This window comes from Lepidothrix coronata, unplaced genomic scaffold, assembly GCF_001604755.1.
Source record: "Lepidothrix coronata isolate B3197 unplaced genomic scaffold, Lepidothrix_coronata-1.0 Scaffold121, whole genome shotgun sequence".
NCBI lineage: Eukaryota > Metazoa > Chordata > Aves > Passeriformes > Pipridae > Lepidothrix > Lepidothrix coronata.
Window position 1 is genome coordinate 2,066,826 of NW_016690301.1, and position 24,680 is coordinate 2,091,505.

At 40.5% G+C, this 24,680-nt stretch overlaps 1 protein-coding gene across 2 annotated transcripts in view; it reads right to left on the reverse strand.

Annotated features, from left to right (window-relative positions):
* Nucleotides 1–24,680, reverse strand: part of SLIT3 (slit guidance ligand 3) — a 480,366-nt gene that overhangs the window by 124,984 nt on the left and 330,702 nt on the right. For both annotated transcript variants that reach the window (XM_017825656.1, XM_017825657.1), the window contains 3 exons: nucleotides 18,152–18,223; nucleotides 6,871–7,014; nucleotides 4,194–4,357 (listed from right to left, as the gene is read on the reverse strand). In XM_017825656.1, the coding sequence (XP_017681145.1) occupies nucleotides 4,194–4,357; nucleotides 6,871–7,014; nucleotides 18,152–18,223 (380 nt within the window). The remainder of the gene's footprint in view (nucleotides 1–4,193; nucleotides 4,358–6,870; nucleotides 7,015–18,151; nucleotides 18,224–24,680) is intronic.

Here is a 24,680-nt window from a genome sequence, read left to right on the forward strand (position 1 = left end):
CTCTTGAAGTGACAATAAGCTACCACAGAGACAACACAATCTGCTCATAGATTCATTTCCCTTCCTCCTAAAGCCCAGTGCTGCTTTAGAAAACAAAACTGCTGTGTAGTGAACTTAATCAAATACTACTGGGCAGGATATTTGTGTTGATCTTCTTTCCTCTTTTCCCCACTAAGAATGGGAGCCTCCACTGACCTAATGCTGGAAAGCACCACTGGATCCGTGGGTGGTCATAGTGGGCAGATGCAGAAAAAAAGAAAATGATCATCAGAATTTCACTACTGCCACTGCAAATGACAGTATTTCCCTTTTCTAAGAGGAAGAGAGAGAGAATTAGTCACAGCCTGTTCCTCCAATTTCTCTGTCAAGAGAAGGTCTCAGATTTTTTAGCCTCAGATTCTATAGCTGTGGGGAGACAGCTGACCAACAGGGAGGTTTATTATTATTTTAGTGCACTGTATTAAATGCACTAAAATGGCAAGCAGAAAATCACGGGAAATAGAATCCATTGCAATCTGATGCTTAAACATATTTGATGGTATATTCAACAGCTTTGCCTGTCTAACAGCCCTGGGCAAAAACATGCCCCTTTCCCTGCTGTTCTTTCATTTCATGCTATAATGCTTCCAATTCTCCTTTTGAAAAGAATTATGTACATTATCTACCTGTTGCACAGAAGCTCCTTCCTATGGCCACTCATAACCTTTGCAGATGCTGCTGCACTGTTATCAGTAAAAACCTGAGTCATTTGGTGCTGGGAGGAAATGGCATCTGGGGAAAGTGCCTCAAGTGAAAAAAGGGATCAACTGAAAAAACAAAGCAAGTACTTCTTGCTAAATACTATCTTAAAGGATGGTGGGGAGCTGGAATGAAACCTGAAGGAAACAGTTTGCAGAACGAAGTTTTCTAGATCTCTGTTGGTTTTTTTTTTTTGCTATGCTGCATAGTTTTATCCTCATGGGTTCATTTAATTATCAAATACAGTTCCATTTAGCCCATCTGCATCTCTGAGTGTATCCTCTTGACATGACTTTCTTGGTGCTCCTTGACCATTCCTGACTGATGAAACATCAAACATCTCAGCTTTTCAACCCTGTTCCTGTTAAGCACTCCGCTCTCCTACCCTTGTGTAAAAAACACTTCCCTTTCTTCCCTTAATTTACTGAACAGTCACATTTTTTTCTCGTGCCAGGTCCTTCCTGACAGTCCCCTTTATGATTATAGAATCAAAGAATGGCTGGGGTTCAAAGGGATCTTAAAAATTCCACCCCCTGCCATAGGCAGGGGCACCTTCCACCAGCCCAGGTTGCTCCAAACCCCATCCAACCTGGCCTTGGACACTTCCAGGGATAGGGCAGCCACAGCTTCTCCGGGCAACCTGTGCCAGGGCCTCACCACTCTCACAGGGAACAATTTCTTCCTAATACCTAATTTAAACGGACCATTTTACAGGTTAAACCCACTCCCCCTTGTCCTGTCACGACATGCCCTTGTAAAATGGAAGGTGGAAAACACATAAATTGCTTCAGGACGACCTCAGAATTTTCTGACTTCAAAACTGGTGCTTTCCCTGGTGTCAAAGTATCAAGCTCACCTAGAATTAACTGCTCATTGGTGTGATCCTGACCTTGGCTGAGTAACTCTGCTCCCACAGAGCTCACACTTCCTGTGCATCCTCATCTCTTCTCAAAGGTCAAAGACCAGATCAGGATAAAACCCCTCCCATTGCTTCCTTAACTAACCCCTCATATTTCCTGGGTTTCCCCCCACCTCCAAAACCAACTTTCTGACCACTGAAATGTACTAAATGTATTAAACAAACTACATGAAAATATCAGGATCCTGAAATAAGAATCCTTTGAGAAACAGATGCATATTTACACAGAGGCTTTAAAACAAAAATTCTTTTCTCGTTCACCAAGCAAAAAGATGTAAAACCTGGAGAGGGAGAATCCCACAGCCAGCAAGGACACTGACAAGTCACTAAGCATTGCCATCCCAGTGGGACTGTGCAGGCTCATCCCTGCATAACACAAAGCACTGCTCAATACTCTGAGTGATGAAGATTCATACCTCATGGACATTTCTGCCCAGAGACTGCTGTGTTAAATCCTGGGATGAAACATATTCCTCAAAATGAAAACACGGAAAATTCCTGCTAAATGCCAAGCCTGAAGCAGCCATGATTCAAAGGGACAAGTTGAGCAGAACAGGTGCCAAGGATGTCTGTTCTCTGGATTGATTTACAAACTCAGATTTTCTAAACCATTAGACGTTCCCCTGTCTCATGTGAGCAGACAGCGAGTCGAGTTCAATGTATCTCATCACCATCTGGAAACTCTACAGGCAAAAATATCTTCTCTATTGAGCTTTTGAATAGCATTAGTTCTCATCCAGCTGAAATCTTTGTTCTGAAGCTGTGCAATCCCTGCTCTCCTCCTTCATAAGTCAGGTTTATGCCTTTTCCATGTGGTTTTGATATAGATGTAGAGCTGCAGACCAAGGGAAAAACAGCCCAATGCCTCGAGGAAAGGACCCCCAAGATAAGAACTCACACAAAATATTCTTCTCAGCATCACCAGGTACTGTGTTCTGCACTGTAGCTCTTCTTAGCTGTGACTTTTCCTAAGTGATATCAGATGGTGTTTGCCTTATCCAATCCCCTGTACCATTGTTCAAAGCATGCATGCACATACATAACATTAATTTCTCCAGCCTATTAATAAAAGCAGAAGAAAATAACAATGGCAAATTGGGTACAGGTTTATACAGATCTGTTTCTGCAGTCTACTTTCCTTTCTAAATTATATTTATGCATTTTCATTTCCAGTTTCTTTAAATATGAATATTACCGACTAATTATCTTGTTACTATGATGGACACAATCCAGAAACCTAGACAAAATATGTCATAATTTCAGGTCTGATAATAAATTTTGTGGCTTGAGTCACAAGGGATTAAAGACCTTAACAAGCCTGCCCAAGAAAAGCTGGCTGCAAATGAAGTTATCTTTATTTTATTTTCCCCATAAAGGGAAGGTTCAGCTCGGCATATTGCTCTCAGAGATGCACAAAGCACAACAGCTTGTTTTGGGCTGCTGCCACTCAGCTTCATGCTGCATCCCCATCTAGAGTCATTAATCTTTTACCACCAGGAACACAATTAATCATGTTTCTTTTCAGAGGAAAAAGAGAAAAATCATAGTAATTTTCATAGAAAACACTGCAAGGTACTCCATCAATAACAGTCATTTTTCTTCTCGGTACACACTAATAGATTTGCTCACTGAAACCTGCTTGTCATTACAATATAAAAAAAAAGAGCAGTCATCTAAAATACATAAAACCAATATAAGCAATAGGAAAAACACATGAAGAAGCAGTCATCTACTTAGTTGTGCTGTGTAAGGCAACAAATGTCCTTTTACTGACAGCTGAATCATAAAGAAGAGATAGGGTTGAAAAAAGCTGTTTATATTACTTTGGAGGTTATTTTCAAGTGCAAACATTTTTCCATTTAGCTCACAACACGGAACCTTTGCCTAAATTATGATGCAAATTTTGATTCAAAACTTGCTGAAACCAAAAGTCTTACCAACAGTTTTGCCTGAATTAAGGCATGCTACTTGTGGATATAAAGACAATAAGTCTATGAAAGTTTGGGACTCGATGCCACCCCAGATCAGAAATGCCCACTGCCACTTGTACAAAAATCTTACTCACACTGTTTTCAGTCTTTAAGATCTGAGAACTTGCTTGAGCTCAGCTCTCATTAGGTCACTAAGAGTTCTGGCTGAATACAAATGACAACCCAGCCACCTTCCACACCTTCAAAATATGACATTTGCCACATGGATTCACACACATCTTTGTTGTTTTCCTTAAATATTTCATAACTTAGTCATTCTTTACAATTACATATCACAAGCTTTTATCTTTTTCCTCTGTTTTTAAGAGACACCCAGAAGACAGCTATAGACTGCCTTTTCTATTTTTTTTAATATTTTATTTTATTTTAATCCATAAGCTAATTGGCTTTCTGGCCAACCTAACCGAATTTTCCAAATTTAATTTTACGAGATGCTCCATAATATCCATTACAGCAAACACTGTCCCGCAGATTGGATTAGCAGGCTCTCTGGACCTGCTTATTTCTGAATTGAAAGTGCAGCACAGGCTGGATAAACGAATTACCTGAGCAGCGGAACTTCTTGCTCTTGATCTGGCTGATGCGTTTGTTGGCAAGGCGACGGGGATTGCTGCACCGAGCGCCGCTCGTCTCGATCGGATTATCCTGCAGGTAATCAGCCAGCCACTTCAGATGGCAGTCGCACACAAATGGGTTCTGAGCTAAATGTCTGCGAGAAGGATGGCATGTTTAATCACAAGTGACCCGTGACACCGCGCTCCATCACCGCTTTTCACAGAACGCAAACCTGAGGAGCAGAGTGATTGAATAAGCTCCCCACCCCAAAAAAAAACTTAAAGAAACCCAAAAAACACCCACCAAACCCCAGGCCCGGCGGAAACCACACAGAGCCGCACATGAATGGGAGAATTCTGTGAGCTACCACGTTTCACAGCTCGTTAAGCCTCCTGCAAGTGCTTTGAGGGAGGAAACAAAAACTGAGATGGCAAAGCCCGCTTTAAAGGACACAGACCTCCTGTCGCCAAGTCCTGTGTTTCCTTCTGAAAGCTTGAGGTGCTGCCTTTTGAGAGAAACGTACCTTACCTGGACATCATTTTGTATCCTGGTTTAAAAGAAATTTTATCAGCAACTCAGTTTCTTAGGGATCAAATGTGAATTAGTAAAGTTCCTTGGACCTTTGGGCAAAGCCAGAAGAGATCCAGGACTCTCTTCACAAGACTGAAATTAATATTTTCATATACTCATCATGTGTAAAAGTATTCTCCTTATATGTATTCTTTCCTGGAGCAAAAAGTCTTATTTACAAGACTGAACTGTTTATGCAAGGTAGAACTTATCCTTCACCAAAATTTGCACCACCTGTTTCCTATGCAACTGGAAATAGGTATCATAGCACTGATTTTAATTGGGTAGTTAGACTTTGGTAACAGAAATCTACTGGAGCATCTTAGAGAGAAACAGCATTCCTCTGCTGCTGTTCTGGTTCATTCTGCCTGACAAAGCTGAGCACCATCAGGAGAGTTTGTCAGGTCTTTCCCAGAGCTGGGTTCTGATCTCAGTTAAGCTAACTTGCATCAGTCCCTCTGACCTCCAGGGGAGCAGGACACAGCTCTCCAATAACTGCAAAGACAGTTTAAGAAAAGACAGATGTTTCAATTTGGTTTGGACAGAGGTGTAAAATTATAGCCTCTGTTACTGTTTTCCACCTGTAGAAACTTCCTTTCTGTTTGTAGTTATATTTATGAACTGTCATTTAACAGAATAAGTACAAAACACAACAGGGCAATGGCTGTGCAGGAGTGGGAAGGGAAGGCACACAGAGCAGAGAGGGCCTGAAAAAACTCAAGATGACTGTTGCAGTAGAGCCATTTGTGGTGTGAAAGGTCCAAAAAAACAAACAAGCACAGAGAGACACGATATGGGTCTGGTTTTATAGCTCTAGAATAAACACAGAAGAGGGCAATCACTTGGAATATTAAAAATGGGAGCATGAATCAAAACATTTCATGAAGAAGTGTCTTGGTGTGAAGCAACAAGTCCATTCTAAGTAAGGGCCACCAGGAATGCCAACAATACCCTGGAAGACCAAGGGTAAATGTTTATACCTTAAGGGTGTTGCCTGTTGTTTAACTTGACCAACCTTGTATACTTCTGTGAATGAACTCTCTCTGTAGCCCCTGTTTACATCTGTGTACATATACAGACATGGAGAGGGTTATTCCAATGGTTTGCAGCAGGACATACTGGCCAGGTATCTGTTGGAAAACTCAGGTTGTGCCTGAAGAGGTGGCAGAAACACTGCTGCTAGAAATCACCCCTATGAGTTCATTTGTGTATGAATTAAAACGTTTACAAAACTGTTTCAGCCAATGCATTTCCAGTATTAAAGTACATATGTGCATTTGTATACAAAACTTTCCAGTACTACAGTATGTGTGTGCAGATACATATATAATGTGCCTGTGTATTCCAGTATGTGTATATATACATACTCATACATATTTTAATACTGGAATATCAGGTTGCCAACTCCAGGTCTGAAGGAGTACTATTTACCTTATTATCTTACAACTCACAGCTTTAGGATGAGACCTTCTTCTCCAAAATATTGAGTCATTCCTGTACTTTTGCTTCTGACTCCTATTCTAATGCCTCCAAATTCAAAGACTGTCAAAAATGTTCAGTGGATTTTCTAAATGGATCAAATAATACAACATATCATTCCTCTGAAGGGAAATATCAGCTGAAATATACCATCTGTGTCATGCCCAGGTCCTACACCTTCCAACTATATACATATATATATAAATATACACAAGCACAGGTATCATTTCCACAGTCGATGAGCAGGACTCAGACCCAGAAAGGAGAGGTTCCAACTCATTAGCTCATTAAAACTTTTAGGCAATGATTCTAATAGAATCTGCTATTAATGTGTTTTATAAGTCAAATGCACATATTATCTTCCCAAAAAGCAGTACAAGCTTAACACACTTGTGACATTTATGTCACTATGGGCAGGTTGTGTCAATAGCTGGCCTTGCTATCAATTGCTGAACTGATGCAATACTTCTGTTTCTTGCTCCTTTTCTTTCTGTGAGAAAAGGAGGGGCTGCTCCCCTCATGTCTCTTCCAAATTGTCTTAATGTCAGCTGCAAAGACAGGCAACATCTCTGGTGGGAAAAGAGAGAGCTGTCATTTGTGATCTGCCTGCATACTCACAGAGTCTGGATCGATCGCAGAGGTGCAAAGAGCCCCTTGCTGATGGTCTGCAGTTTGTTGTCATAAAGAGATAGCAGTTTGAGATTATGCAGACCTTGGAACGTGTTCACCCTCAGGCAGTTGATCTTATTGGCATTGAGAAGCCTGAAAACAGAGAAAAGGTTTAGAATTCGTTCATCTTGCAGTAATCAAATAAAGACAGACTGGACTTCGGGGTTAAGTCTAAAAAATTATTAATCAAGTCAACAAAGCCAACCCACATGTAAAGGGCTTCATTTTCCTCATGCATTTAAAAGGTGAGAAAACAGTCAACATGAGTACTCTCATAGCTGGGGGATATACAGTAACAGTGTGTACATACATCATACATGTATATATATGTGACAGTGCTAGCCATCTTAAAATATGCAAAGATCAGGGGGGTTTGTATGCCCAGTCCCCTCCCAATTGGCTCAAAATTCTACACAAATATTTAAGGAAGCCTTCAGCTTAATATACACAGACACAGCAAATACTCCTCTCCTTGCTCTTCCATGCACCCACTCATATACAATAAGAAGAACCCTTCACCCCCCCCCCCCCCCCCCCGAGTTTTCTGTACCAGCAGCTGCCTTAAGTCCAACCGAAATTCTGGGAGTTTGAAATCTCTTGATAAGCAGTGCAGGGATAATTTGATCTGACCTGATCAGGTGGCTCTGCTTTAAGCAAGGGCTCTCCAGACTCATTGTCTAATGATCACTTGAAGACCCTTCCAAACTCTACTGTCCTACAATTCCAAGAACCTGCTCCATTCCAGTCACACCATATCCCTGGGCAGTTGTGAAAAAGCAGCACAAAGGCAATTTAAATTATTTTTTAAAAAATACGTTTTGTACAGCTACACTAATCAGTTCAGCCAGAAAATCTTGGACAGTACTTGTGCAAGTTTTCTTAGATCACCCAAGTGGAGTTCTGTCCTGCATAACAAGTATATACAAACCCAACAACAAGCTGGATCTCCTGCTGAGACAATCAAACACAAGAACACTTAAATTGTCACCATCATCTGCATAGGTGGTATCTTACACTGAGAAGGAAAAGAGGCAGGAAATTACCTATTCTTCTTACAAAAGCCAAAATCCATATCTTTTGACTACTCTCAGCCCGAGGAAAAATGGGAAATTGCAAACAGTGTATGTTGTTAATTAAGTTCTCTTGGGTAGAAAATTCTTCCCTTGTCAATGAATTTGAGGGGCTGCATTATTGTGGCTCTCTACAAGGCACCACACTAATGTGAAATCAGAAGATGGATATGGTTATAGGAAAAAAGGAAAATATATCCTCTATTCCTCAGCAAACAAATGCAGCATCTTAAATACACCACTAAAAGCATGGGGAGCTCCCCTTTTCAACACACTGCACATACACCAGCAGAGACAACGGGGCAGCCCCCCAGGGAGGAAATGTGTGCTTGGCAGCTGCACATGATGCCTTTCTTTTGCTCCAAAAAGTAATTCTGAAGGTGTTTGCTCTGCCTTTGCATTCCTGAAACCTTTTGAACATGGTACACTCGTTACAATTCTCTGCTCCTGCTGTTGTTTTGGCAGAGCCTCATCAGTGCAGCCAGTGGCTCCAGCAATTGTGATGCACAGGAGATGGAGGCATACTTGAGCAGTATGGAGAACTCCAGGAGAACAGGAATGCTCTGGAATGAGAGGGCTTCAGAGGAGAACTCACCTTTCCAGTCTACTGAAAAGTCAGCATCAATTTAGCTGAGTTCTCTCCTCTACATGTTGTGGAAAATGAAGTTTGACATTATTTAAGGCAAAACCCCATAGAAGGCAATGATGGATAAATGAGGTTACATTCTTCCATGAACTAATAGCTAAAACAATTTTATGAAATCATAAGCAGCACCAGTATGACCCCTCTGAAATCTGAATTTCTGTGACACCTAATCCACACTCCCATTGGCTCCACCAGAAGTAACAGGGTAATTTTCATATTAGGCTACAGGAAACACAGCAAAGAGCAATGTCATCCCTTCCTGCTCGCTTCTTGTAGCCATTCATGTGTCCAAGCCAAAGCAATTTTCATCCTCTCTTGGTTCCCCATATTATGCATTTCTCTTTCTGGCTGGTACAGTATCTTATCCATTAAGAACAGGTTAGCAAGGTATGAGAAGGCAGAACCAGCTACTGAGTTTTGAACAACACCCCCAGACATGCTCTTAGGATTACAAATCCTTTGATTTTTACCCCCTGTCCTTGAGCACTGGTCCCACAGTGATTTTAGGTAATACACATCAGGTTGGATAAGCTGTTCCATGGCATCCAAAATACACAGGAAGAAAACTGAAAGCAAGTGTGTACTTCAATTTATTTTACTAGATGCTAATTGTCTTCTACTGTTATAGGGATAGTCTATGTTGCAAGCAGTACTTGCAACAAGGCATAAAGCAAAAATGAAAACAATCTCAGAAATAAGAGAATTTACAACAGAACTAAAGTTGTATTTCTACATGTGGATAACCAGGATGTCTTTTTGTGCTGCTTAAGAAGTGCAGGCACAGCAGAGCTGTGCTGGGCAAATGCTGTTCACTCCTGTGCTAAGACTGGCCTTGAAGTCTAACCATCCCACTGAATAAATCCTCCCAAGCAAAGCTGACCTGGAATTGCAGTGAATACACTGGATTCAGAGTCATTCTCTCATTAGTTTCAACAAAACATGAATAAACCCAATGCTGGAAAACAGAATTCACAGTGTGACGAGTTTTCCTGGCATGAATTTTCAATGACTGGGTTCATGGGGATAAAATCTGTGACATTTCCTTTAGAGCCAAATACCAAAAATGAGAGCAACTGATCCTCTGTAAAGCCACAAATACAGAGGCTCACACTCTCCTTTAAGCATCAGAGGAATCTGGAACAGGAAAATGCTTGTGCAGACTGCTCAGAGGTGGGAATTAAGGTCCTACAGAGCTTTTCTGAGGTGACAACACTATTCTGTGTATCACCCATGCAATATGTGTAGTCCCTAATCTCACCTAAAGCAAAAAACTCTGAGAAAGCAGAATAAAACATCCCTAAAATTTTTCTCCTCCTACTTACTGTGAGTTAGATGACGACTTTTGGCCAGAAGCATTAAGGTTCATTTTCCTTTAAAACCCCTCAGTTGTTTTAAAGTATCTCCTCTGTGGATATTCCCCTCGATAAATTCCAGTTCTTTGCTTAATCTTTCTTCACTAAGCCAGCCCCCCTAATGGCATCTAACTATTAATTAGGTATACAAGGCTGGCCTCACATGGAGCTAAAAGTGGCTATAAGAGGTTTTTTTTTAAACTAACACAAAGGCAGATGAGAAAAACATATTCCAGGAAGCAGAAACACTGAACCAGTCTGTAAAACATACTAAGGGTTCCTTTTATTGGACTTACACCAAGAGGAAGCACAGCACTAAAAGCTGAGTCTTACTTTAGCAGGAATTACATGGTATTTATTTTGCACCAATTCATGGTGAAAGTAAATTCCAGTCATTTTCCTATTTTGTTATCAGCTTGATTGGATGAGAGTTACACACGGCCTCCAGATGTGGGGCGGCATTCAAAGGGAGGTGAAAAATTCAAGCAGAAATAAAACCGCCTGCTGCCCAGAGGGACGATGGATTATTAACCCAAGTCTCCATTTTCATCCCTCTGGATATGTGAAAAACATGAAGAAACCTCTCTCAAGCCTTGGACCACCACAGAATACAGGAGGATGGTTAAAGACCTCGTGGTTTACACGCCATTGAGAGCAGTGAGCTGAGCAGAGCACTACTACAATCCCGTGAACCCATTTCCTGAAAAAGTGGATTTGTCCACACACACTGAAATAATAACGTGTTTCAGCTAAGCCCTTGAAATGGATGTGCACTGAATTGGCTCTGTAATTGTATCAGCTGCTCATAAGCACCATCTGCATAATTAAGATGGTCCCGTAATTGAATTATATGCCCAAGCACAGTTTCAAGTGATTAACATTTAAATAACATTCTGAACTCCAAACCCAAAATGATTGAAAAAATTGGTTTTTAAGAGCAAATGGGAATGTTTATATGGCTTTTACCCCTAGGAATGTTTGCATTTTTATCTCAGTGAAGTCAAGTAATCAAACTATCAGCAAATAACCACACAACTTGGAGAATCAAACAGCAGCCGAGCAACTTTGCCCAGACTGGGGACTGCAGGCTGGTCTCTGGTGCTAGGGGATGGACCAGGAACCACCCAAGGTACATCAGTGAGCCAAAAACAAAATGCCAGGGAGAAAAGCTTCACAGAGGCACCAAAAAAACTTCTCCTCCTCTTTCAGTAGCTTTGTGTTTTGACAGCAGCGACAACATGATGAGAATGAAAATGTTTGGCATCCTGTGAACTGGCTGGCACATCCCACATGCCAGACTCCACCGGGGAAAATGAGAACTCACCAGAAAAAGGCAGATATAAAAGGCAGAGGAGGCTTGTTTGGAAGAGGAGAACTGGGTAACAGTTTTGCATGGGTAAGAGTAGAATTCAAATTGAACAGACGTGACCTTTATAGAAAATCAATAGCCAAAACTTTCACCTACATTCAAAGGCACTATAGGGCAGCAAGGAAAGAACTCTCAGCAGGAACTCTTCCTTAGGATATACAATATATAGCACAGGAAGTCAAAAAAACAAATCAGCATGTATTTTTCAGCATTTTCTCCTGACATTTATAGGGAACCAAGTGTCATCTTTGATTTAACACGACTTATCACGGGAGAGCAGCTCAAGTGTCAATATGGCAACATCCAGTCAAGTACTTGGTCAGCCCAGCAGTCAAGGACAAGCAACATCTAATGACAGAAATGTGTGTGCCCCTGCTTACTTATTGGCAAAATAATTATATTAGGTTTCAGGAATGTTTTAAACTGGCCTGAACTGTCAGGGAACATTCTGATTGCCTCCCACTGTGTCAAGATACTTAGACATCTACTAAAATTTACATTTTCTAATGTGATGACTGACCACTGAAGAGTCTGTCAGTGCTTCAGTTGATAATAACCAGTGTGAAATCATCATCATGCTTGCTTGAAACAGCTTCAAGTGTTTCTCCATGTTCAGGAAGCTGGATGATGGTGATGACAAATTTATTCAAAGTAAATTAAAAAGGAAAAGTCACAAGCTGATAATGAGTCGAGAAGGAAGCAGAGAGTCTGACAGTCTGACAGTCCTGTTCTGGAGAGATTTTAAAGAAAGATTTCAATTCTGATCCAAAAAACTGCAACTCCAGCTGAACACCATCCATAAAACAACCCCGTGGTACTCATGTTACTACCTGGAGAATTATAAGCACGTGTTGTCACAGCACCCAGACTTCTGTTATTTAAAATTCAGTATTGTCTAACTTGTGCCTGCTGATAAGGTCCCAGCTGATTCCAGATAACCACATGATAATCCAGATGCACCACAGAATGAACACATTTTATCAACTTTCTACACTATCAGGCAGTTAGTTCCTCATGTTCTGATAAGCAGGACAGTTTCTGTCAGGTGGGTCCAGCTCGGAGCACTGGCGTCACAGGAACTAATGAATTCCAGACTGACGTAGGAACGAGTGGTTGTTTTGGGAACCTGCATCAGCCAGGCTGCACAAGTGGCACAGAAAAGGCAGATGCTGTTGCAGTCTTTCATTAGTGCTTGACTGTAATTGTATTTCTGAGTCTGGCAGATGCTGCTCCCTCACTTTAACAGCAGTTATTGAGTTTAGTAACATTATCACAATAGCAGCCTAAATGCAGAAATCTGAAGGAAAAAACCTTGAGGCAAATGGCTGGAAAACAATTCTAAAGCTACTAAATAGGTCTGTGCAGAGAGCATTCTGTCCTGGACTAAAAGGATGAGTGTAGCCAGAAATATTCAGAGTTATCAAGAGAAAAGCTCATACGTCATTTTACTATGAATTTGGATTCACAGAACCCAGAAACGACACAGGTTGCAAAGGACATTCAGGTCACCTGGTCTGAACCTCACTCAAAGGTGATTTATACACAGTTAATGCAGACGTGCTTTATCTGAGAAATAATTATTTCACCAGATCACAGGATAATTCAGAATTGCAAGAAGCTTGAATGGTTTCTTGTCTTGTTAGACTGCCAAAACAGGATGAGCTCTAAGGTCACACCAGGTTGCTTAGAGTTCTATTCAGCTTGGTCTTTAAAGTCTTCAAGGACAGAGAATGCACAGCTTTCTGGGCAGCCTACTCCAACTACTTGACACTGCTGTGAAAACATTGTCCCCTTACATCTGGTCAGAAGGTCTCTTTTTTAACTGCCTGTTGTCTTTCTTCATGAAAAAATTGAAGAACTCCACAGAGCATGAAGATTTTAAACATCACTTAAAGCCCAGATCACTATGGGGAGGAGAAGAGACTACGGTGCTCTGAAGAACATGTAAATGGAAAACTGTAATTTCTTTATTCTGACATTTGTATGCTATTTACACAGCTGTTTAATGATACTTATGTGTACAACAGTATAATGTAAACAATGCAAAATACTGGAATTGGTGTACATTCTTTTTTTTTTTTTAATTATATGTATGGATTTGTGCATCTCTGGATTGTCTTTGAGTTTCTAATGAGCCCCCTAATGAGTATACAATAAATAATTGGTAGATCCTGTTTTAAGGTCTTCAGTAGCGGGATTCAATTTACAGTTACAAATCAAGACAACCACTTCAAACTTGGCAAATTTGTCATGGAGATATTTTCCAAGCAACCTAGCCAGAAAATAGATGGGAGTACCAATTATCTGCTTATTCATACCAGGAGAACCAGCATAAAAAGCAAGCTAAAAAAGAGAATAACTCAAACCAAAATTTGACCAGTTGAATTTTGGGAAGACTGATAACAGCAGTTCCTGAAAGTGCACACATGACTTGGCACTTCACACAAGTCTACTTTAGGTAAAGGTCAGCTGAAGTTGTAAATATTAGACCTAGTTCCAATTTTAACCCAGGTTAGCTGAGTGACAATTTTTCGCCCCTTTTGAAGTTATTTTATCTGTCAATATGTCAAACTCCATCCACCAATGTTATTGGTCTTTTACAGCTGCAGTGTTGGGTTTTCCCTAATGATCAGAATGTTAGGTGAAAGAGGAGAAGGCTGTAAGATTTTAGCTTTTGGCTTTGCTTTCTGAGAGAGGAATACAACAAACCTCTGATTTCGACGTATCTGTAGCCCAGGAGTAGATCCACGTTTAGCAACATCAAAACAGAGCCCACTGAGGGGATTCTTTCTTGCTCACTAAGCCATGGGGATCACAACTGTAAGGTTTAGGATCAACACGCCCGAGCACTTTATGATTGGTAACTATGCAAAGTAAATTTCCTCGAGGAGAAGGATTTATTGAAAACTGATACTTGCCAGACATTTGAAAAATGAGACCTCACCCCCCCTATTATTCTGCTACACAGTCTCTTTAAGCAGCAGAGATTTTATGATACCTCCTCGTTCCAGGAAGCGGAGCCCTGCGAAGCACACAGCGCAGGGCTGTAATAAAAAGGCTCCCAGAATGTTTGTTTTAATCTGTTTGCAGAGGGTGTATGGCTTAGCTGTGACAAATGCTGGCTCACAAAGTCAGTGCCCGTCAGCCCCAGCTCACCGCAGGACCGCGCAGGAGCCGTCAGCGATCCCTGTCACAGAGCTGCTGAGAGAGAGGGAGCTGCTCAGTGCTGTGCCCTGCCCCCTGTGCAGTGACTGGCAGGCACGCTGGCAAACTCAAGGGCTCCTGAAAGAGCTGGTCCACATTCCAGGGAAGTTGAAAGAAAGGTGAGCAGGACGTTTAAATATGTTCCAGTTTCCAGACAGACCAAGGTCAGGCTGAAGGGCTCCTGGACAGGAGTTCAAACTGTCTGCAGCAAAGGGTTACCTGAAAACTTCCACCTTAAACTGGAGCCCTCGCCATTCTTTTGATATTCAAATGCAAGATACACAAACAATGCTAATTAATCAAACATTATTTCACAGCTTGGATGGATTGCTCCCCCAGTGAAAGTTTCAGTTCACTGTATATGAAAAAAAAAACCACCTAAAAAATCAGACTCCAGTTATCCTTTTCTGGAAAAAAGTATAGCTCTCTCAAATGCAAAATGACCTAAAATTCTCAGAAGACACTGGATCCAACCTGCTGAAAAGAATGTATGAGGACAGGGTAAAGTAGCTGTAGCAGCTTTCTAGCATCCTCTCCCTGGGCAACTTCAAACAGGATATGGAAAACTACATGGTCCAAGAAAGGCTCCTGCTCCACAGAAGAGATGTGCAGTCAGACTGTAGAATGATGTTTGCTGCTGTGTTAGGTACAACTCCATATTTGGAAGACGTAATATTTGTGAAATCAGCAATTTAACAAAAATTCAATTGCAATTATTTCTGTGGGGAATGTCAACTACTTAACATAGCTAATTATAATGAAAACTTCATAAGCAGCATTTTGTATTAACCCCACAGGGTTTAAGAAAAAAACCAACAAAACAAGAAAAACAACAAGGAATCCACCCCTTATTATCTAACCATGCCTAGCTATTTTCCTGCCAAATACAGTATCACACTGGCTTACCCACCTCTGTCTTCTATGACAGAAACACAGAATGGTAAGATCAGCCAGGTGGTCTAAAACTTTTTCCAAATTCATGTCCCACTCACCCAAGTCAAACAGGGCAGTTTAAGGTGCCACCAGGCCTGAGCTGAGTGTCACTTTACCCAGCCATGGGTCTCCTGACATCAGCAGCACAGTCTGCAGATGTAAGGCACTTACACAGGACAATTAAGCCAAAATACAAGTGGAATAATTTGGGCCTATATTGTGACTATTTTAAAACACAAGGATAATGACATTTCTGAGAAATTCTGATGAGTCTTATCCAAAATAATTAATAAGACTATTCTCTGTTCTGCAATTTCACAGTGATTTTTTCCTTCTATATAACACAGGACCCACAGGGACTCCCTTTTTCTCATTGTGTTCTGCTTCACCATAACACTTTGAAGAATCCTTCTGCTCCAGCTCAGGAAATCAGACAGGCTAGCAGGATACCCTAATCAGAGCGTTCTTATCAGTGTGTCTCCAGACTAATAAGAAGAAATCCAATCTAGTGCCCACTGAACACTAAATTAGATCTAATCACAGGGCACTTTTCCAATTCTTCAACAGCAGGTCTAGGACCAACGAATGCCATTTATTTTTTTAGTACCCATTAAAATACTACAAGCAATCTCATAACAGCTGCTTCAAAGCCACAATCAGAAAAGTGTGCAAACATCTGTTTGCATTTAAAGGATGATCATTCAGTGCTCTCCTTGCCAAAAGATACTTTACATTCAAACACTTTCAAAGACCCTGAAAGGCTTCAGCATCAATGCTCTGGAAATCCCATAATAGGGCAACCTACTTAGATCTTCTCAGCTTGAGAGTATTTAAATGGTTGAAGCACAACCCCTTTCAATGGTTCTGGTTCTCTGGCATGTAGGTTTTATCTCCTTTACAATAAGGCATCACTTGAACTGAAATTCTGACTGGAAAATTACTTCATCTTGGCTGAAATATATACAGGACTACAGTATAAAGGTCTTGAAAATTGTTTAATGCCTTGTGCACAAGTTCTAGACCCTTATTTTTGTAGGACACTGTGATCCATGTGGTGAGCTGGGGTTTTTTCTATTATTTTTTTTTCCTACTGGGAAAGATCCTATCTGTAAAGTGTCCTGGGTTAGACAGAGCACTGTATCACTTCAAACTTGTAACCAAGAAACATTTGGGGCAAAGGACTATCATAAGGCTCAGACAAGGACTAACCTGCTGGTTACCTCTACTCATACCCAGTCCCAGCTCCTCAGCACTCTCAGTTATCGCCCTCCCAGGTGGCAAACCATCTCCCCCTTAAATACACAGTCTCCTCTTGCTGCCCATGGAGACACTGAGTTACAACAAACTTGTGAGGTGTGGGCCAGGAGAAAGGAAAGGAGCTGCCAGAACGTGGGTGTGCCAAAGGGGAAGATAAAATGGTTGGCAGTGTGAGCAGGAGATGAACAGCTCCCACTGCTGCAGCTCGGGGGCTGTCACAGCCAAACCACAGCTGCTCTCACTTGTCCTTGTCTAGAACAGGGTGGTCCACGTTTGCAATTAAGATCTTATGGATAAATTACACGTCTGAGTAGTCCTTCCCTTAATACAGAGCAACTATTTCATTTTACTTCTTTGGCTTTGCTCATGAATTTCCAATCTAAACCTATGCTTACTTTTATACAGCACGATAAGGATGGCAAAGACTGCAATCACAGTGACAGCCCCAATGACAATCATGAACTTCTGGATATTCATTGCTGGCTATGTCAAGATCATCAGAGAGGCTTAAAATAACATGTCTAGAAGGTACATTATATTCTATATTTTATATGATTTATTGTTTGGGAGCTGAGTGCTGCTTGTGATATAAACCAGAATCGATTAATTTATGACATATCACCTTTATTTTCTGACTGCATCATCCATGATGGTAATTAGAACATTAGGAATACACATTAAACTCACTTCACTTCTGCTCCCTCTACTGTCTGGCTGATGATTCCCTTCTCTTTGAAGGAGCTATTGGTTCCCAATGTGATTATGGAGACAGGAGTGAAATTTTGCAATTTCACATTTGGCTTAGGAAATTTTTTTCTGCTACATTAATATGCACTGAACATATACAACTTCCCCTGATCATGTTAAATCACACATGGCATAAAACACTCAAATCACAATATATTGTGAAATCATTTCCCCTGCAGCTAAGCCGCTTTTGACGTAAGAAGAAGATGGAGCTGAGCAGGAGCTGCAACAATCAGATCTTTCACAGTGCCCTTTCCCTTGCCTGTGCAGGTACTGGCAGCACAGCCCTCAAGGATCCAGACATTCAACCACAAGTGCTAAATGTGTAAAAACAATCAGATGGCATCCCCACCCACGCATCAGCCGGTGACCAAATTTCCTTTCTTGGACTTCACTGCCTCTCTCATTTCCTCCCCACACTCAAATCCTCTGTGTCTATTATCCATTATACACACTGTGCTATAAAACTGTTGACACCTCCCTTTCTTTTTTTTTCAGCCCTTGCCTCCCTCTTGCCTGACACAGACACAACAGACTAGCACATCCCAGTGAGTTTGCAGGGGAAAAGGTGGTGATATTAATGTCAGAAGCTGAAAAAACCAGTAAATCTAGCTAGTCTGTAAAATAAAGGAGAGGAAGGGATCATACTCACAGCAGCTGCAGAGACACAAGATCATCAAAAAGGCCCTGGGGAATCTCCGTGATCTTGTTTCCATAGAGCACTCTGCAAGATTCAGGAAGACAAAATAAATCTTAAATAACAGCCCAGTTTAGTGTCCTCCCACATCTCTGCATTATCATCTTTATTGATCTTGTGCACCATGCCCAGGATCTGTGGGCATTTCATTTAACCACTGATCTCATTTTCTTTTCAGAGAGCACATGGTATTAAATGAGTCGTTATGATTCAGGCTTCGTCTGGTGTTGGAAAGCATTTCTAATGTAGAAACTGGACATCATCCAAAATCTCTATCTGAAATATTTTTCATTCTGTTAAGGGATTTTTTTTTTTTTCACCCTTTTTAGAAATATTTTAACCACTGAAAGGCACATTGTCTGATGCAAAAGCCTAGAATTCCGCTCAGCAATACTGAATTTAAAAGCCAGGGAGCACAAGCCGGTTGTAGATAAAATTTCATATAACTGAGTCTCTTAAGATATAGTAATTGGCATGAAATGTGACACAGGCATCATTGGATAAAATATTATGGCTTCACCAGCTGCTGTTACCATTTCAACGAGCTAATATAAAGAAATTTATCCTGAACTGGAAGTAGACATGTATTTCAGAAACTCAAAAATAATTTAGGCATGGCTTAGTTATAAAAATCAGTAAAGCTTTAATAATAAAAATGAGAGTCACTGTATATATTTATTCAACCATAAATATATGACCTGGTATCCACGATTCAGTTTCCATATTAAAAAATATTTCATTTTTAATGAAAAAATGCACATATATCATCCTCAGGAAACTGAACTAAAGGGGAAAAGGGACAGAAGCACCATTATGCTGAGATGTGCTACCCAGTGATCAGAACAAAATCACGTTTGACAGAACACCTGAATTTCAATCATGACTGAAGTATTTACTCATGTCATTACTGCAAGTTGGTAACATTTGTCAAAACCAGAAAGTGCGTGAGGAGCTTCCGTGGGTCCTGGGAAAAGGGCAGATGATTAGGGTCCCTCTGAAAATATTTTCCCTTACCTAAACATTTTAATAGACTTCAAATTGGGCAAAACAGTATTTATGTAATTCCTATGCCCTGCACAGGACATGGTAAATGGTTATAAACCAGCTCATGCCAAAACTTTGGTGCTTATGTGCCACTAAACTGGTTAATTCCCTAACTTTTTCATGTGGAACAATATCCTAGCAATGAATCAAACAGCCATGTGAGGCTTGAATGCTGGCTGAAATCCTGCAATTACCCTGTCTTACAACATTTGAAATATTATGAAGAGTTGGACATACTGAAAAACAAACTCCCTGGCATGACAGACCCCTTCCAATACCCTCTGGCCCTGCCAGAGCATCACCACTTCAGTTTACTCTTCATCAGTCACTGCAAGTCTATCACCCCTGGGGGAGCCTTCCCAGATCAGCTCATTTCTGAGCCTCAATAAAATGAATCTAAATAAAATAACACCACTTAAATATGAAAATCCAAAATTGAAACTTCATTTTTCATGACTTTTGCAGTCTAGCAGGAACTGAAGTGCTACCCAAGAAACCAGTGATCACCCAGCATTATATTTTCTCTAAACAAATGTGACATGATTTCTCTTTATCTATTGCAGAGTCAGGAGGTTGGCTTTTAATGTGCTGTTCCAGTGACTGTATTCTGTGGGTAATGAATGCTTGTAAATCTTCCTAATTGTTTCTTAACTTCAGCTTCAGAAGACACACACAATTTCCTACTTCAACAAAATTTCATGCAAGTCACACAGACTTTTATACTCTACCCAAAGCTAGAGAGAAATGGTGGCTGAACTTTGAGAGGTTCAACAGGACCATTTAGATGCAGATTCAAACTATGGGAGAACATTCAAGTCACTGAATTTCACTGGGCTCTGAACCAACACGTGAGTGGCTGACTCACAGACTTTTTTAACTGATGTGTGCACCTGTATCAAGAAGCAAAAGCAAAACCTCTGCAAATAAAATATTTGTAAAAGGTTAAAACATTAATTTAATGCCCACAGAATCCAGTTTACGCTCATTTCACTTTCCAGCCTTTCTGAAAGATGATTTCTTTAGCAAGTGCATCATCTGCATACCGAGTTCAGTTTACGAGCTCTGAGGTGTTTGAGAAGCACCTTCCTTAGTTTGGGAAATAGCAGGATCATCAATAGTGATCAATAATGCAGAATAGTCTATCATATAAGAAAGAGTTGAGAATATAAACTTTACAAAATGCCCATGGAAAGTAAAAACATCCCCACTCCAGCCTAAGGGTTATTTTGGCTGCAGAGGTAAAAACACTTATGGAAAGTAAACCCTTAAAGAAATCCCCACTCACACCCAGGGCAGTTGTTACCCATGGCACGACTGAATGCAAAATAAGACTCTCAGAGCAATTCCTTCATTTACTTTTAATGTAAGAGTCAGAAGGTCAGAGTGCAGTGTGTCACTGAATTTTAAACCTTGGACGTGTTTGTACATGCCCTTTATTATTTTCAGCAAAATAAAACAGATTAAAATAGCTTATAAAATAAAAACAAAGCTTCGATTTTTAGAAGCCGCGAAAAGGAAAATAAGCGTTTCCCAACCTAATTGGGCTTATGTGCATGTGGCACATTAACATTGGAACAGATTAACAGCTAAACAAAAGTCAGTATGAGAGCTCATATTCTTGTCTCTAATTCATATTCATGTTCAGCACTACCCAGAGCCAAATTAGTTAATGCCACGTCTGCCTGCCATGGCAGGACTGCAGGGAGAGGCAAAGAGGTGGGGAGATCCCAAAGCACTGCACCCCATTTCTGGAGTTCCTTATGGCCACTTGCTCTAAGAAAAAGCACAGAAAACTTGCTTTCCTCAGAGTTCTCTTTGGTTTTTTTTCTTTTTTTCTGTTTAAGACAGAAAAATCATCCTCATACCAATGAACATGACATTGGTCAGGTTCTGCCAGGCTGGGTATTACTGCAGCACTCTCCTCTCCTCCTGCCAGCTGCCCATCACACTGGCCAGCACCTCAACATTCCCAGAACTGCAGCTCTGGGGGAAAAAGAAACCAAACAAAAACCCCTAATTAAAAAAAAAAAAACCAACTTCAAACTGCCATACAACAGGAAACACAGCCAAATCAACTCAAGAACTTCATTTAAATCTTCAACAAGTTTACCAGCAGAGATAAATTACAGCAGATCTGCCCATGGCATTACAAGTTCTAAAAATGTATGTTCACTTGCAGCCCTCACACATGTTGCAGGACATGCAGGTGGCCTGGCTAAAGTGCAGGCTTGGCACAGGAACACGACCCTTCTCCCATCCCAGAGCACCTGAAATGTTAGACCCGAAATATTTTCTTATTAAAAATACACTAACAAGGTTAATACATAATAAAAATCAAATTAGCTCAGTAATTGCTGCCAATAGACAGCGAATCAGTGAATTAGAACAACTTTTATTAGAACACCAAAAAATTACGAAAACTTTTACTGCGCTCCTGATTTTTCATTTGCTTCTCAACTTTAGGAGACCAAACGAGCCCCAGGCCTGACAAATACGGAACCACATAAAGCACAGCCCCCTGGCAGCACTGTGAGCGTTGGAGGAGATCCCTGGAAGAAGCACCCTAAAGAGTTATTATGGATCTGCAAGAAGAAATTATACAAATATATAACAGCCATAATGAGGCGTTATGTTTCTTCAGCCTGGTTCTGGCATCGTATTTCAATATTCCCCCAACAATGCATCTATTCCAAGACACAATTAGATATTAAATTTCCAGTTAAATAATTAATTGTTACTACTAAACTTCAGGTTTTGCAGATTAATCCAACGGATGTTGTAAGTAGTTAAAAATAAAGATTAAACGGTGGAAATAGTCACTGCATGGCTTCATCTGGAAGCCTGGGACACACCAGACAAAGGAAGCACACATAACCACAACTGTGTTTTCTTGGATGAGAAGGTAACTAAGCCTGCATCAAACCTTCAGCAGCAGGGTCTGGAAACAAAATTCTCAGTGATTCTTCACAGTCTCTATCCATTCTGACCCCTTGAACAATTTTAAAAGGAAGGAATCTGCACTGACTTCACCAACGGGGGTACCCTCCCTTTCATGCTCACTGAAGTTTAACGTGCCCCCTTCAAGGCTTTGAAACAATAATTGCTGTGTTGTCTCTATTTTGCAGTTCTCAGCCCACCTTACTTACAAACATAGCTGCAATTTAGCTGCTTCATTAAGTCAGATCACAGAATACTGAGATTTTTTTTTTCCCTTGAAGGTGATACAGAGATTTTTGGGGTATGAAAGCCTAGCACAGAATCCCTTACTTTAGACCATATGGTTTCCAGCTAAGTGTTCCTTTATTTTGGCTTGGCTGAAACATTCTTACTGAAGTGTCAAATTGTGACTTTATGCAATGTCTTTTTCAGTCCTCAGAATGCTTTTAACTTTCCTTCAGACTGTGAAAACAATTCCTGCTAGGAAGAATTATATTTCCCAAGCTATGTACAATGGCACAGGTTCAATAAGAATCCAGGTTTTCAAAAGAGGAGGAATTGATAGGGATAAAAACAGCAATAAATTTCTAATATCTGAAAGAAACTTAGACATGTAATTTTTTTTCCCCTGCACTATTTCATATTTCTTCAGAACAAGTTAAGCTAAATAAATCACAGTAAAACTATCCAAAGCAATTTGTTACCTTAAAATAAGTTTGGCAGTTATTGCAATAGACAGTGTTTTATTGCAGATTTCAAATCACCATGAATGACACCTCATACATCATCATGCAGGAGATGATGGTCTAAATGGGACTGCTATGTCAAAACCTAAGCTGTCTCTTGTCTTTGTGCCCAGGCTGATCTAAGCTTTTAAAGTGTTCCCTAGCTTAATTCAGTATATGAACAAAACCAAAGGAATTCTCCCTCTGCAGTGGTCTAAAATTTATTCATGCAGTTTAACACCCTGAAGGCTTAGACTATTTTGTCATATCTCCTAAAATGTCCCCAGACAGTCTGGACATGGCCTTCCAAACCTACATTTGTGGGAAGTTTACGGACCCCAAGAATAACATTCATCTTTGATCCTATTAACAATAACCAAATGCTGATACAATCCTCTCACTGATATTAGACAGATTTCGAGCTGATTAAATGAAAAATTAATTTACTTCAGAAAGTGCATGCAGCAATTTTGAAACGTGAAACTCTTCCTAATTTGGCCCCTGTGCTCTGGGCTGAGTCATTACCCACCCAGCTCCAGCACAGGGTGATGCTCACCATGGAACACAAACACCAAGCACTACAAACTCAGTATTTCTCAAACTTTTGCTTAAAAATTCAGATAGCACATTCTTTTACAAGCAACCAATCTTGCCACACTTCTCAGTGCAAGGGTACTGGTTGCTCTCGTGTTTATATGGAAAGAAGCATTGGATGGCAAGACTAAACCCTCCAACATGAAAGCCATGGCCACATTACTGATTTTTTAGATTCACATAGTTCTAATTATTTGTTTCTCATCTTGGATATTTCCTATGGTCCAAGTGCTGCAGTATCACAGCATCTCCCAGCCTTCACCACATGCACCACACTATGATCTCTCTAAGACAAAGAAGTACTTCCAGCTTTTCAAGAGGGGAGACTTTGCCAGAGACAAGCAGTTATTTGCCCAGCAGCTGTCACTGATATTATGCACTGTAACTTCTTCCTCCTAAATCCCACAGTGGCATTTTTAAGACTAAAGGCCCTTTTTCTCAGTCCTTGGTCCACAACACCCTCCATTCCCTGCCATGGCTTTACAGCAAGCTCTCCACAACTCTGTTCTCCCAAACCCAGAGCATGGATCTTACTGCAGCCCCAGTTTTGTCCATAAGCAGGTTTGAACCTTCATATCAAACCTGTGAAGGTTCCTACCAAAAATAGGCTAAGGATCTAAGCCCTAATGCCTAAATATTGAAAGAGAACTTCAGACACTGTAACGGAATTAAATCCTCAGAACATACAGACCCAGGGTTGACCTGCCTGTGACACAACAAGGAGAAAAGGAAAAGCCAGAAAACTCTACGAACAATAATAAAAAAAAAAAGGTTCTTTAAGAACAATGATTCTGGTTGTTTATTCTTGTAACAACCAGGAAAAAAGAAGTTACGTACATGTCCAAATGTTTCTAAGAAAAACAGTAGAAATTCCTTGTTCCACAGAGTCACAGGAATAGGGAATGAAATCCCACTGAAAAATGAGCATAGAAAAAATGACTTATTTCTTCCTGAGTGTGGGGAATGGAGAAGTCTTGAGTCCTCACAAGAACAAACTTACCTTTCTTCTGCTATACGCAGAGAAAACCCAAGGTAAAAATGACTACTTTGAAGCATAAAGATTTTGTGACCTGTTTGACTCCCATAGGTGGATTTCTTGCTAAAGAAAATATATAGATTTACAGTAAAAACTTATGACCTGCTAGCACATGGATCACTTAGCACTTTTTCAAGATTTAAGTTTT